The sequence below is a fragment of the Gossypium arboreum genome, chromosome 9, assembly GCF_025698485.1.
Source record: "Gossypium arboreum isolate Shixiya-1 chromosome 9, ASM2569848v2, whole genome shotgun sequence".
Lineage (NCBI taxonomy): Eukaryota > Viridiplantae > Streptophyta > Magnoliopsida > Malvales > Malvaceae > Gossypium > Gossypium arboreum.
The window spans coordinates 66,711,264-66,727,551 of record NC_069078.1 but is presented as its reverse complement, the minus strand read 5'-3'; the positions used below and the strand labels follow the sequence as shown (position 1 = coordinate 66,727,551).

Here is a 16,288-nt window from a genome sequence, read left to right as displayed (position 1 = left end):
TAAGGCTAGCACCAAGACCCTTCACCCTCCTCTCCTACTTTCTTCAACTCGTACTCTGCCACTCTTTCATCTAATACCATCTCAAACCAGCTTATCTAGCAACTCTCCGTCTAGTACTAAAATAAGCTGAATCGCTCATTCTCACTATCCATTGTTACTTGCATTTGTAAGAAACTTGACTAGTTCGTGATAATAGTTCATGCTTGTTATGGAAAAAAAATCATATTTAGTGCTTTATAAAATCATATTAAGACTTAAGAAATAAACATAGAATTTTTATTTTATGAAAGAAAAAAAATGTTTAGTTTTATTTACAAAATAAAATAATAATTTTAATAGTTATATTCATTAATTTTTATTTTAATTATTAAAATAAAACTTTGAAAATATTTTTATTACATTTTTGTTTAAATTATTCAAAATTGTAGTTTAGGTAATAAAATTTAATTAAAAATTAAAATTTAGTGGAAAAATCCAGTCAAACACAAATTAAATGGGAAAATTGGTAAATTTATCTTATATCTAAAAATACAATAGTAAATATCGATTAAAATAAAATGTAACAATAAATTAATTTTTTTGAAAAAAGTATAGTGGCAAATTTATCCATTAATCTTTTTCACTCAAATGAGTGAAAGTATTCAGTCTAGTGTCTCAAATGGGTTGCAATTTAATTGTAAAAAAAAATAATAATTTATGAGTTTTTCACATGTTTGGTTGATGAAAAAATAAATGTGAATTTTAAAATTTTAAAAATTAAATGTAAAAATATTTTAAAGATTTTTATAATTTTATAATTAGAATTAAAATGAAAAATATTATAAATATTGATTTTATTAAATTTAGGATTAAATTGATAGAATATGTAAACATTGGAGGAATAAATTTATTAGTATGTCAATAAAACAAAACCCATGTTAAACTTCCTTTAGACAACTAACAGAAATGCGATTAAAATATTTAATTTTAAAAATTGAGTGATTAAAATAAAAATATTAATAGTTGAGTAATTAAAGTAGAACCAACAGTACTTCACCAAAATTTTAATTATATATATATTTTAAATGATAAATCTTCTCATATTCTTAAAAAAAAGTTGAATTCTTTTAAAAATTGTAGTTATTTTTTAATGGAAAATTGAAGTTATTTAAGGTGTCCAAAATCAATATCATTCTCACTCTCATTTTACTGAAAATTTAAGAATTAAGTTTACATTACACAAAATAGTATATGTGACAATATGTCAACTTTTTCATGTTATTGAGTGAATGTTTGACATCCGCAAATCTGGTATTTGACACGTCACACTGGTGAAGTCACAATGATGTCTGTCATTTCAAAATTTATTAAAAAAAATTAAAACTTCAAAAACTTATAAAAATAAATTATTTTGATAGAAACAAAACATCATAAAATAAAATTTTAAATAATTTTCATAATCTTATAAAAATTATGAACTCAAATATTTTAGTAATTTTTTATAATTTTATAATAAAGTAAATCAAAATATGAAAATTTATATTAAAAATAAAATTTCGATCAAAATAAAATTTGAATTTTTAAAATAAAAAATATGAAATTATATTTTTACATAAAATATTTTTGTAAGTTTATAATTTTTACCGGATACCATTTTCTCTGATGAAAACCAAATATAAGTAGCACAAAGAGTTGTGGAGGGCATGAAATGAACCCACATTTAGTAGTTGCTGTACCAATTAGCCACCCACTGGAATTCAATGAATGGTCCATTGGACCACTGCCTTTTTGGTCTTTGTTTTGAAGGTGATGCTTAATTGTTCGGCTCTAAATCATGACCCACAAAAGCCATATTCTATTCAATGATTTTCATGTTAAAGTATTTTCCAAATGAGAAAAAAAAAATAATGAAAAACTTCAAAGAAGCATTCAATAGGTATGTTACTCAAGACTTAAACATAAGATACAAATATGTGTTTTCATGTGTTCTGAGAATCCTTAGAGATCTTAACAACATATCATATGTGCAGAACACGAGCCTCACTAACATGCATAAACTAGAATCTATGGCAGACAAATAAGGTTGATCTCCATTTTGTTGTCCGAAAGCGAATGCATATTAAATCGAGTGAACACCGATGCATACATTTGAGTTTCGACAATGAGTTCTTCAAGTTTGAGAGGATTATACAACAACTCTCACAGGAGAGCAACGATACTAACAGGTAAATTAGAAAAAAGGAAAACCGATGAGACGGGGCTTCCGGCCGCTACTAACTCATCTAAACAAAATTATAATGCAACACCGGTCTATATATTTATATCTATCACTGGATTTATAAATAAAATTCTATGTTGTGCTATCCGCGACTTGCGATTTATGCCTCGATCATCAAAGGCTGCAAATAAATTCACATAAACAGCACTTTACGAATAGATGATCGAGCTGTTAAAGCTTTGAGGAAAGTTTATCGATCTTACCATGGAAGCCTTGCGGAAACGCAGTCGGTCATTATAGCCCATTACATGTTAACAGGCATACCTATTACGAAGAGATCCTCGTTGTCACTATGCTCAGGAGAATCATCGGAGGTCTTATTACAGGTTTTCTCCATTTCTTCCTCTGCAAAAATCTCCTCGGAGCGGCAATCAGTACTGCAAAACGCCTTTTCCCCCCTGCAAGTATCAGAAGGAAAGAAACAAAAAGCCTCAGCAGTTATTATGAGGTACAAATCAAGTAAAAGTCCACGAGGAGAGGTCTGAATCGTATAAACCTGTACATATAAATGTCGTCATCTTTCTCGAACTTTTTCTTGCAAGAGTAACAGAAGCTCAAGAACTCATCAGAAGGGTAAGCGGTTAACGTCTCCGTGTTCTTAGCGAATCGAGGCAATTGTTCAGCTGTTTTATCAAAATTGGTCAACTCATCGTTGTGACATTCCAAAATACAGTCACCAAAAATGCGAGTTGTTTTCGGGTTTGGACCATGAGAAATGATACAAGTATAATCTTCCGAAAGCTCTATCTCGTGCGCGGAGAGAGATCCCGAGGTATGGCCAAGGGGTGTAGGAAGTGAACTTGGCTTACTTACCAGTTGAGGTGAACTATTAATGCCGATGGTTCTATTCTCCGAACAAAAATTTTTGGGACTTGAATCAGAGCTTTGGGTAGAAGCTATAAAGGAAGCGGAAAGCCAGGAATCTGGTTTGGTTTCTAATGGCACTTCCTCATTTCCAAAGACAAGACTAGAATCTCCGGACTTGGTCTCGGGTTTTCTGGCTTGGAAAAGTTGTGAAATTATGTAATTCCTAGGCAAAGAATTGGATTTCATAGAATTTCCGAGGAATTCGTGTGAATACCTCGAGGAACAAGGAAGTTCAGTCTTCATCCGTGGCCTAAATATTATATTCTTTCTCTTTGGGAACTCGAGTTTTTCACCATTGGGTTTATTTTCATCAGCAAGCAAATTCACAATGCCTAAATCTATCTTATTACAATCCCATTTCTTCCGGTAACCATTTTGGGATGGCGATTGAGGAGACTTAACACTAAAAGGGTTGCTAAGATTCGCAAAAACTCTCAAATCAAGAGGAGATGTAGGACTTCGTACTGCATCAGAATCTGAAGAACCCTTAGCGCTAAACCCAACCAGGAAACCAGGAATATTGAAAAGTGAGCTGCTAATATGCCGTAAGCCCAATGCATCGGAGCGAAAAATGGACTCCGAATCAGGATCAGCCATCAGATTATCATCCATTAAATTTGCTTATGAAGCATGTAGTTTACACCGCATTATCTATAAATCTCGATCTTCTAGCAAGAAAACCAGCAACCCCTTACTGCATCAGAATAAAGAATTCATCAATTTAAAACCAATAAAGAAGCAAGTATAATGGAAAAACCATATGGAAAACACAAAAATCATTGATTAAGCTACCAGGAACAACAAAATTTGATCATAATAAGAATAGCTCAAATAGAGTAATATCTAGATATAGGCATAAAAAAGAAAGCCCATAGATCATTATATCATAGTCAACCATAAAAAAGTCCTAAAAGAAAGAGCATATTGGAAGCTTCAATGCAATAACAGGGTTAATACCAAAACCATTGCATGGCAAAACCGTATGGAAAACAAAAAGATCATCAATTAAGCTTCCCCAAACAACAATATTTTATAGTAATAAGCAAGGCTCTAATAGAGTTATATCCAGCAATCTGCAAAGAAAAACGAATCCAAAGATCATTATATAATATAACCAAAAAAAAAAAAGTCCCGAAAGAAAGAGCATATCAGCAGCTTAGATGCAATAACAGAGTTAATACCATTGCATGGCAAAACCGTACCAAAAACCAGAAATATCATCTATTAAGCTACCCCGAACAACTGTATTTGATCGTGGTAAGCATGGCTCAAATAGAGTTATATCCAGATATATGCAAAGAAAAAATGAAACCAAAGATCATTATATCATACAACCATAAAAAAGAATTCCCAAAAGAAAGAGCATATCGGAAACTTCGATACAATAATAGCCACAGGGCTAATACCAAAACCATTGTCTGGAAAAATCATACCGAAAACAGAAATATCACCCATTAAGCTATCCTGAACAACAGTATTCGATAGTAATAAGCATGGCTCAAATAGAGTTATATATCCAGATATAGGCAAAGAAAAACTGATCATGTAACCGTAAAAAAATGTCCCAAAAGAAAGAGCATATCGGGAACTTCAATGCAATAACAGGGCTAATACCAAAACCATTGTACAGGGAAACCCGAACAACAACACTCGATTGTGATAAGCATAGCTCAAATACAGTTATATCCAGATATACATATCATCATATCATATTCAACCACGACTGAAGTCCAGAAAGAAACAACAATTTGGAAGCTTCGATGCAATAATAAGGCTAATAATAACATAACAATTCCGCTCTAAACACGAAGTATCACTGAATCCTACTGTAATATATATATATATATATATATATATTCAAGATCCTTGAATCATATGAACATTGCAACTTGAGAAGCAAAAAATTACATGGAAAATCTCAATAAAGCTATATAAAAACTATTCATTAAATTACATTTTTAGAGCATCAATGGAGAAATTATTGAAGGAATCAAATCCTCCATGCCTGGCTTTTAAAATAACAAAAAGCAAAAATCCAGATCAACAACAACAATACCAATCCTTTTAAATAGATTATATGCAACAATGAATCATATAAACAATCAAGCAAAAGAAATTAACCAGGCCAATCATTAATTTAAATTCAGAACTGACAAAAACCCAGACTATGGATATTAATAATAAAAAATCTCAAAAATTCCTAAAAATCAGACACATTTGAGGAGATTTCAAGCTTAAAAATAAATAAATACAGAAGATGAAGAAGAAACTCAGGAAAAAAAATGATCGAAAAATCAGATGCAAAAATCTACTTCAAATGGATCAAATGGGTGCTCAAAAAAATTACTAAAGAATCATTATTTAACAAAAAATAGACCCCTTGCATGTATCAAAACTAAAAAAATTAAGGGGGAAAAAACTAAAAAACAAACAAACCTCAAACATTTTCTATAACCCAGATGCTCAAAGATGCAGATTGATCAAAAAATTTTAAAAAAAAGGTTAAAATAATAAGAAAATAGAAAAAATAAAATAAACCCACCTGATTTTCTTTTGTCAAAACTTGAAATCTGAAAGAGGAAAGAAAAAAAGAGAGGAAAAAACCAAAATGCAGATGAGATAGAGAGATTATTTTGGCTTAGCAAAAACATAAACTCTTTCTATATAAATTCCTTTTTCTGCCATTTTTTTCTTCAATTTGTTAATTTATTAAAACTTTAAATTTTTTTCTTCTTCTGCAATGCATCAAAATCAGAGAAAACAGTAAGCCACTGAGGCTTCTGAAATACTCCTCTTCCCTTCACTATTCTCTCTCTATGATTAAGAAAAAATACGTATTTTTATACTGTATTTTCCAAAAAAAAGTGTATAAAATCTTGGTTTTTGGAGTTGAAGACAAAAAGAAAAAAAAAAGAGTTTCTTTTTGTGTGAAGTAGTCACACTTGTTGTACAGTGCAAAATATTGTCCACTTGATCATCAATTTTATTTCCAATTATTATTATTATTATTTTTGGATTTTTAAGAATATTATAATGAAAATATCATATTCTAGATTTAATATAGATATAATTTATGTGTAAATTATTTTATATACATTTTAGAAATTTTTATATTTATTTTAATTTATTGTTAAATAATTACTTTATTTGATGCTTATATTATTGATTTTAATTCCAAAATATTTAATTAAATTTTATTTTGGTAAAACATCTAACTTATTCTAAATATTTTTAGAGAAATTAAATTATGACGAGTGGACTGCAAATTTTATATAATAAATTAAAAAATTATATAATAATTAAATATGATTTTGGTTGGAATGTAAAGTGAGTTATTAAAAATTATTAATATTTTATGTAAATTTTTAAAAATTAAATGAAAATTAAAATTAAATTAAAATTATTTTTAAAATAATATCTATTATTTTTTAAAAATAAGAATTTTTAGTAAATTTTTCACTGAATATATAAAATAAAAATCAAATTTAAATAATAAAAATTATTCAACTGTAATTATAAAATGACAAAAGAGAAAGTGGACCTGTAAAGAAAAAGAGCTGGCTTCTAGTAATGATTTTTCAGTTATCTTTTTATTTTATAAAGTTTTATTACTAATATTATTATTATTTAAATTTTGTCGTTTAGCTTGACTCAGCTTTTTTCAGTTAAAAATATTAAATAAATAATAATAAAATACATACACGTGTTCCCTTCTACTGTGAGGACTTGGTGCAATCCAACGGCTCATATTCACTGAATTAAAGTCAGATGATCTGACGGTTCAAACAAAAATTTCAATTATCAGCAGTTCCTTTAATGGAAGGCCCAACGAAACCAGTCATGGAGTGCCAAAATTACTTTTTGTTTGTTTGGGGCACAAGATATCTTCAATCACATCGAGAAAAGAAAACCCCCTGTTTTTATTATTTTTTTCAATTATTTATTCAATCCCTTTGGGTGGATTTTCATAAATCTTTAGGCACAATTTTGATCTTCGATTGGCTTAAATTTTGAAGTGGGTTCTTATATCTTCAAATTTCGTTTCATGTTGAAGATCTGGCAAGGTTTGATGGGTTCTAATTTTGCTTTTTTATTTTCGGGTTTTTAATTCTGATTTGATTGAAGATTAGGGTTTTATTTCATTTTGAGGAGACGGTAATTGGAATTTGATTTTTTGGTGAAAGGATAAAATGATCTAGAACTGGAAAGTTAAAAAAAGATTGAGAATTCCATGACTTAGAGTTGAATAAGTTGATTGTTTTTTCAGTAAATTTTATGGGTTTTTGTTATTTGATTCAATAAAAATGGAGTAAGCTTGAATTTACTTTTTTTCTTCTTTTGAAGGGAAATTATTTTTTTTTGGGGGGGAGGGGGTTTAGGGTTTTTTGTTCATAATTTAGGGTTTTTGTTGGATGAAGAAGATGAAATTCGAGATTGAAACTATTAATTTGTAGGGAAAGTTTTTCATTTTTAATTTTGATTTAGAATTAGGCTTGAATCTTTAGGGATAGTATTAGGGTTTCTCATTGTTGAGCTTAGATTTTAGTTTAATGGATGAGATTGAAGATGTTAGATACCATTCAAATCCATATGGTGATAATCAACAGCAGGGTTATCGATCTTCGAGTAGTGGAAAGCTTCCAGTAAGAGATGTTTCATGTTCTAGATTGAATGGGAATCAATATGTTGATGGTAACGAAGACGAGGAAGAAGATGATGAAGATTTGAGTGAGGAAGATGCAAATCATTGTAAAGTTAATGGTGATCAATATGTTAGAAACTATAATGATGGCAACGACAACAAATTGTATGATGATGATGAAGGTTCTAATCAGAAGAATGATGATGTTGACTCGAGGAGGCATCCGAAAAAGAGGAAACTGAAGGATTTGGTGTCAAGTTATGAATTTGTTCGTCGAGTACCAGCACCGGAAGTTGCTTCAACATCAGTGCCAAAGCCTTCATGTGGTGGGAGGAATCCCCTTACGGATTGGACTGAGGGTGAGACATTTGTTTTACTAGATGCGTGGGGTGACCGGTTTTTACAACGCAAGAGGAAGAGTCTCCGAGCCGAAGAATGGCAAGAAGTTGCAGAGAAAGTTTCTGAAGTCTCAAAGATTGAAAGGACTGACACTCAATGTCGCAACCGATTGGATACACTGAAAAAAAAGTACAAGAAAGAGAAGGCTATGGTAGCTGAGACCGGCACTAGCACTAGCAATAGCAAATGGGTTTTTTTCAAGAAGATGGACATGTTAATGTCAAGTTCTCCACAACAGGGTGTTATCCGCAAGGCTATTTCAGATGAAATACGGGATAGTCCAACAAGCTCAGAATCATCCGATAGTGAGGAGGATGTCTCAGAAGGATTGCCACCGAAAAAGAGAAGACTCGAGAGGCAATGCGACGATGATTCTTGGTTCAAATTGCTTGCTGATTCAATTCGGAAATTCAGCAACGTATACGAAAAGATTGAGAATAGCAAAAGGGTGCAGATGTTGGAACTTGAGAATATGAGAATGGAGTTCCATAGGGAATTGGAAATGCAAAAGAGGCAGATCTTGAAGAAACTACAGGCTGAAATTGTGAAAATGCAGGAGGAGGATAATGCTAGTTCTGACTAACATTCGACATTAATGCCATAGTCTGATCGGTTTTGTACTAACAATTTGCTGTCACCATTGATGAAGCTTGAAAAACCTGGAGTTGGTGTAAGTGCTTTTGTTATAATTTCACTATAGAGTAGACATGAATTGCAGTTTACTTCCCTTCTTGTAGGCTGGGGATAAAAAATACGGTACTAGATATGATGATCTCTCTTAATGAGAAATATGTTTAAAAAAAGTTTTTTTTTTTTTTTTTGTTAACAATCTGATTATAAGTAAACTACCTATAGCCTTTCGTGAACATATATATACTACTTTAACTTCCCTCAATTACTATAGCCTTTCGTGAACATATATATACTACTTTAACTTCCCTCAATTACTCAGTTGAATTACGAATTCGAATAATATTTAAACTTGAATTTTAAAACTATTATTTGTTTTTGGATACAGATAAATATTTTGGATGTTTATTATTCAATTTCCTATAGCATATTGATGTAAAAAATGCTTATAAGTTTAATTATCTATATATTATTTATGTGACTAAGTTAGTATTATGAGTTAACTCGACACTTACTTAAATAATAATATTATTAAAATAATAATATTAAAATAACATTATTTATTTTAAATAAATTATATTATTAAGAGTATTTTTATTTTTATTTTATTGAAACCAATAAGGAGTCATAAATCTTAGTATTTGAACCCTTACCATCAACATTTTTAAAACATTTTAACCACTTCAACTAAAATTTTATTTTGATATTTTTATATATTTTACTTTTATTATATTAATTGTTTCACCCACATTGTTTATGTATATACATTATTATTTAAATTCATTATTGAGTTAGTGTCACGAGTCAACAAGAGAACAACTTAATTAGAAAAATTACTAAATTACCCTTACATATTTTAAATAATTTAGATTGCTATTTTTTTTTAATGTTTTAAACACATAATTTCCATGCATGTATGTTAAATTACTAGTATATTTGAAAATTTCAATAATTGAAAACTTTATAACCTTGTCCAATTAAATTGGTAGCACACACTAGCTTTATCAACCCCAAAATTCACCGTTTCAAGTTTTGAGAATAGTTTGCTTTGTGAGGTGGCTTTTTATACAGATGAAGGAGGTTTGTTAGGTCGAATACTAACCTGGTTGCTAGGCTTGCTTTGTGTGCTGATTATCTTTCTCGTTGGAAAGAGGCGTTGGGGAGTAATTTTCATGCTAGAATAAAAGCGGTGAAGGATGGGCTTTCTCGTATGAGGGATATGAGGAGTAATGATGATGCTTTGCTTCGGGCTCGAGCTGAGTTGGGCTGTTATTAGTTCAAGAGTAGTAGGGGCGAAGCTAAAAAATTTTTTTAGAGGGACCGAAATGAAATTTTAACTTTTAATAGTCTATACATTTATAATTTTTAAAGGATTAAATCAAATTTTTATAATTTTAGGGGGTCAAAACATATAAATTTACATTTACTAATTTAAAATTTTAAAAATTCCTAAAGAGCCTAAATAACAATTTTTCATTTTAAGTGGGTCGGGGCCCCTGCCACCCCCTTAGATTCGCCTTTGAAGAAGAGGTGTTTTGGAAACAACAAGTTAAGATTCTTTGGATGCGGCATGGTGACACTAATATTAAAATTCTCCACGCTCAAGCTAGTAAACGTAAGAGAGTAAATTATATATTGATGCTTTATGACAATGATGAGTGCCAGTGTACTGATGATCTGGGTATGCGTGTGATTGTTCTTGGCTATTTTAATTTTTCATATTTAGTTTCTGCGACTTTAAATTTTGATGTGTTCTCAGGTTTTAATTTTCGGGTTATTGATTCAAGTAATAATACACTTATTGCTCCGTTTGATCTAGTGGAGTAGACATCTAATAAGTACATCTTTCCATGAATTGTGTTATTTTACAAGACAATTTGACTTAAAATTATTTCATTATGAGATAACTTTACATACGAAAATTATATCTTTACAACACAACTATTGATCAATAATTGTAATTTATTAGACTTTTCTATATAATAAAATATTATTACTATCAACATTATAAACTACTAACAATCCCCTTAGTTTAAAATGTTGATACCATACTTTATAGTCTTTCACAGAAGCAAATATATCTCTCAATTTGAACCATCAATTAGATGATGTATTTTAGAATTCTAAAGAAGTTGTTGGTGTCCAAAGATTGAATCACAACAACTAAAATTAGAAGTAGAAATACACTACACATAATATTCATTAATTTTTCTGTCAGAGGTTGTTTGTTGTAAGCACTAATATGGTCATGTACTTATCTTGTTCATATTCATAATAAGCATTTACAAGAGAGATCCTACCTCTACTTGTTAAAGCGGCACCACTTTTTATGTTTATATAGGTAGAGTCCTTTTAATATCACCATTACTTTAGACATTTAAATAATAAATAATGAACTCTATTAAGAGTATTTAAACTCATCCTCTATACGCAATGGACCACACTAGTTTCCATTAAACTTGTTTCAGAAAAAGTTTTACTAGTGCATCACAAACACATAACGATAACTTGTTTTTACCCATTTAACTTTAAAATTAGAGGTTACTAATTAAAAGTTGGGTTCCCATTATCGTTGTCTAATAATATGGTCAAAACTCATTTTAATTATCGGTGTCTAAGGAAACAATTCAGCCAACAAAAATTTGAGTTCAAAATCTCAAAAAGTAGTATTTATAGTCTACTAACATTTAACCCAACATTGATCATTTTGCCTTTAAGTAAAAAAAAGACCTAAGCTTATTTGGACACAAAATTGTCACTACAGTTTTTTCACTCATTAGGCAGCAGTATCGCGACACCCTGGCTTGTGTAACGTCCTGAATTTTACGGTTATCGAAAAATGTATTTTCGGGTCTCTATTTATGAAGTTAATCGAGTGGTTAATTAGGCTTTAATTAAGTGAATTTAGCTTAATTAAGAGTAATTAGGAAAAAAGACTAAATTGAATAAAGTGTGAAAGTTTAATTGTAGATTAAAAGAAAATAAAAAGGACCAAAATGGAATTATACCATTTGTCCTAAGTGAGGCGGCAAATGCATAATTTTTATTTTTATTTTTATGCATAAATATGTATATTAAATTATTATTATTATTATTATTTATTATGGTTTTATATTTGATATTTATTAATGTTATTTTTATTAAATTAATATTTTATTATGAAATAAATTAAAGTAAAGACAAATGTACAGTAATAAAATATACATGTGTAATACATATATTTGTACAATTGTAAAATATTTATTTAATTACTTTTTATTTAAGTAAATAGATTTTTATATAAAATAAATAAAATAAATAGTTGAAAGATAAATGTGTGGTTATGATTTGATACAAGTGTATTAATAAAATACATATATTTGTAATACATGTATTTAATTATTAATAGATATTTATTATTTATAAAAGATATATATATTAATTAATTATATTATAAGATATTTATATAATGAATAAATCTTATTTTTAACAAGTGTATGGAGTTGATAAATCCATGTGGAAAGATTATATACATATAATTATTAATATTATAATAAACTTAACTACCAATACAGGTGTAGATAAACACAGAGATTGCAAGAAAGAAGGAACTGTAGCAGGTATGCTATGCCAAAACTTAAACCCTTTCTCTACACGGGTTATCCAACAGGCACTGCCTTTTAGCTACAAAGCCTTAATTCAAGAGACATATGCTATCCACAACAATATTGTTATCGTTGATCAAAATTTCAATATTTCTGATGTGCAGGATCTATTGGGTGGCAAGCACAGAGCATACTATATTGTAATTCTTGGTTAACTCATCTAAAGTTTTCTAAGAAGAAGAAGATTTAGAGAAACAGGGAAAATTTAGAAAGCTATGGATAAAGGAAAACACACTCGGATTTTATTTAGGGAAACCTTGATATCTTACAAAGAGAATACATCTTCCTTTTATAGCTGAAGGAGATGTAATACAACAAAATAGTAAACAGTACACTGGATAGATATCAGATATTAAAACATAAAGTAAACAGCACATAAAGTAAAAATAGTACTGATATTAGACATTATTTGACATAAAGCAGAATGCTTTTAATTATTAAAGTAAGATCCCTGATAGGTGTCTTCAACTGTTTGCGTTTGAACGTGGAAGTTGGGCACTATCCATGGAATCTTCATTATAGCAGGTCATTTCTTCATCTTTTTCTTTTTCATCATGTAATTCCATCTTAGCAAGACTGATTTGACTATATTGCCACAGGTAATCTTGAGACCATTCTGTAGGATCAAGAATTCCTTCATAATATTTACGGAAAACTTTTAGGACCTCTTTATGATAAGGTGTGTATGTCCTTGGCTAGGTGTCCCATGGTGCATCAATATCTGGAGGTGGCCATATCTCAAACAGAATAATTCTATTGAGCTGGCGGAGAAACTTTTGTAAATCTCGATATTGAGCATCATCCTTGAAGATATCATTTTCGAGAGATTTGTAAATCCAAGAGGTGGGAAAGGAGTTGAGTTGGGCTACCTTTCCAAATTTGACAAAATATTGAGGTTTATAAAATATTATAATCATATAACCTCCATAATTTCCTCTTGCCTAATTGCAATGTTGTTTAATGATTTGAAGCCATTGTGGTAAAGGATGAAACCAGCTAAGGAAGTAAAGAAATTTTTTTGTTCTGGTTCAACATTTCTTCTGATGGATTTTTTCAAGTAATAAAGAAGGTCAAGGGTGTTGAACTGCATGGCAATATGGTAAAGATGAGTAAAATACCATAAGAACCATTTTAGTTCATTTGGTTGTTTAACAAACTCAAACCTAATTGGGTGAATGAAAGGATAATCTGGATGGATACCCCAAGGTTTAAGAATAAGTCCTCCAAAATTCTTGAAAACTTGAATTTGGTATTCGAACATCATGTCTCTAGCTTTTTGGTATAAACTTCTGGTGGATATTCTGGGTGAAGGTTAGGAGTAACTGTGTAGGATGTGGGAGAGGTGGATGATGAGGTATAGGGTCTATACATCATGATTAGCCTGGGCCAAAAAACTCTCTTGTAAGCAAAGACCTCTGGTTTGGGCTTGACTTCAGGTTTAGGTCTGGAAAGCAAATCAACAAGAACATTTTGCTTTCCTCTTATATGCCTGACATCAAATTTGAACTGAGAAAACCATTTTGCCCACCTCAAAAGCTGAGGGTGAGGAACCATTTTCTGTTTAAATTTGAGCATTTGGGGAAATGAAGACATATCCATTTCTACCAGAAAATAATATCCTTGGAGATGAAATTTGAATTTTGCAATACCTTTCTTGACTGCAAGAATTTCTTTGAATGTGGAATGGTAATGAATTTCTACTTCTGAGAATCTTCCACTTTTGTATCCACAGAGTTGTTTCTTTCCCTCTCTTTTTTCAAGTAAAATTGCTCCCAATATTTGTCACTGGCATCTGTTTACAAGATTCTTTCTCCAACCGCGGGGATTTGAAGTAGAGGCAAATTCTGGGTTATTTTTTTCAATCTTTGAAGAGCTTTTGTCTGAGAAGAAGACCATTGCGGAGGTTCTTTTTTGAGCTTTTTTTTCAGGGGGTTAATATACTTAGAAACTTTAGGAATAAAATCTCTAAGATAATTAACAATCCCGATAAATTGCTAAACTTGATTGAAAGACAAGTTTTTTTATGGGAATTTGAGAAGTTCTTGAGCAATGCGCGGTCCTGAGGAATATTTTCCTTCTTTAATGTCTATTCCTAGGAATTGGATTTCTGATTTGTTGATCTGCATTTTTCTTTCTGACAACATTATCCCATATTTGAAAATAAGGGATTTGAAATCATCAATGAGTTGTGCATGAGAATCTTCATCCTTACTATAGAGTAGGATATCATCAATGCAGACTAAAGTATTTTCCATCAAAGGATGAAAAATTTTATCATTGTCTTCTGGAACAGTGAAGGAGCAGTCTTTAGTCCTAATGGCATAACTTTCCATTGGAATGTCTATTAGGAATACAAAATCCTGTCTTTGGTCTATCATCAGGATGAATTCCTAATTGCCAAAATCTTGCTTTGAGATCAAATTTGGAGAAGACTCTTGCTTTGGCCAAACTTGAGAAGAGTAAATCTTTGTTTAGAAGTGGAAATTTGTCATCTTGGAGGAAAAGATTAAGAGGTTGGTAATTAATTACCAATCTTAACTTTCCTATAATCTGTTCAGATCTTTTATTCACATAAAAAGCTTTACATGCCCATTGAGAATCTGAGGGTTCAATCAGATCTTGTTGTTGTAGTTCTTTACACTCTTTTTCTGCTAGTAGCAGATGATCTGGATTCATTCCCTGGTGGCTGGCCTTTGTTGGGTTGATATCTTCATTTTTCTTGAAAGGAAGATTAATGAAGAAATTTGGGTTTTTTCACAGAGGATTTGGGCATTTATTCAGGAATTCAGAATAAGATTCTGCACATGATTGGGTTTTTAGTTCCTGAACAATGTGAAGGATTTTTTCAGATTGGATTGCAAAAAGTTTTGGTATTTTGATAAATGGTTGGAAAAGATTTTTGAAAATGGTTGGAAAAGATTTTTGAATCTTACTCTTTCAGGGAGTATTCTAAGATGCTGAGCCTTTTTGTAGAGGTTAAAACCTACTACAATATCTTTTCCAGGAAGTTTTGATCCCAATACTGTGGTTTTAACATAACACCTGGGAAGAATTGAATAGTAATTGGCTTACTAATCAAATGTGTAGCAAAAGGGTAATCAACAGAAGAGTTGAAGTACCTTATACGAGGTTTCCATCATTCTGATGGTAAAACATCTGGGTTCATAATGGTTTCTGCTGCACCAGTGTCTATAAAGACAATTATAGTAATGGGTTTACTATACTTGTCTAGATAGACTTTAACAGGTATGTGAGGAACTGAGACTGTGTCAACAGACTGAACTTTAGCTTGCATCATCTGTATGTCAGAGTAATCTGATTCTGGTTCCGAGGAATCACAAGTAGGAATAGCACAAATTGTTTTATCTGATGGCTCATCTTCAATAGAGTAAACAGATTCAATGTCAACTTCTTCTTGTATTTTGACTCCTGATTGTCTTACCATTTGTGCAATCTTCTTAGCTTGCTTTTTATTTTTTGGACAACTTTTTGAAAAGTGTCCCCTTTGGTTACAGATGTAGCAATGATCAGATTTTGTTAACTTTCTTTTCATTTTAAGATATCTCCATCGAGGTTTGATCATTTTCTTTCTTCTTGAAGTTGAGAAAGAAGAATGTTTTTGAAATGTTTCTTCTTTTTTGTGCGACAGTCGCATAATTGATCTTTTGGACATTTGTATTTCAAGTAAGAATCATCACAGGCTCTGTCAATCCTTTTATCACCATGGAGATAATCTTTGAATATCATTCTTCTATTGCAGATGTCTTCTAAGGCAACAAAGACTTCTTGTTGAAGTTCTCCGACTATGATTTGGAGAATGTCTTTGTTTTGTGTTTGAAGAGCTTGATT

General features: G+C 30.7%; 2 protein-coding genes across 2 annotated transcripts; one reads left to right on the top strand and one right to left on the bottom strand.

The window, feature by feature from the left end:
- Positions 1 to 1,895: 1,895 nt before the first annotated feature.
- LOC108454091 (FCS-Like Zinc finger 10) lies at positions 1,896 to 6,097 on the bottom strand. The gene is made up of 4 exons (XM_017752408.2): positions 5,667 to 6,097; positions 2,754 to 3,818; positions 2,461 to 2,655; positions 1,896 to 2,378 (listed from the first exon to the last, which is right to left on the bottom strand). The coding sequence occupies exons 2-3, from the start codon at positions 3,734 to 3,736 to the stop codon at positions 2,502 to 2,504; spliced, it is 1,137 nt and encodes a 378-aa protein (XP_017607897.1). The 5' UTR covers positions 3,737 to 3,818; positions 5,667 to 6,097; the 3' UTR covers positions 1,896 to 2,378; positions 2,461 to 2,501.
- Positions 6,098 to 6,945: 848 nt separating this feature from the next.
- LOC108454243 (trihelix transcription factor ENAP1-like) lies at positions 6,946 to 8,887 on the top strand. The gene has a single exon (XM_017752633.2). The coding sequence runs from the start codon at positions 7,675 to 7,677 to the stop codon at positions 8,746 to 8,748; it is 1,074 nt and encodes a 357-aa protein (XP_017608122.1). The 5' UTR covers positions 6,946 to 7,674; the 3' UTR covers positions 8,749 to 8,887.
- Positions 8,888 to 16,288: the final 7,401 nt, after the last annotated feature.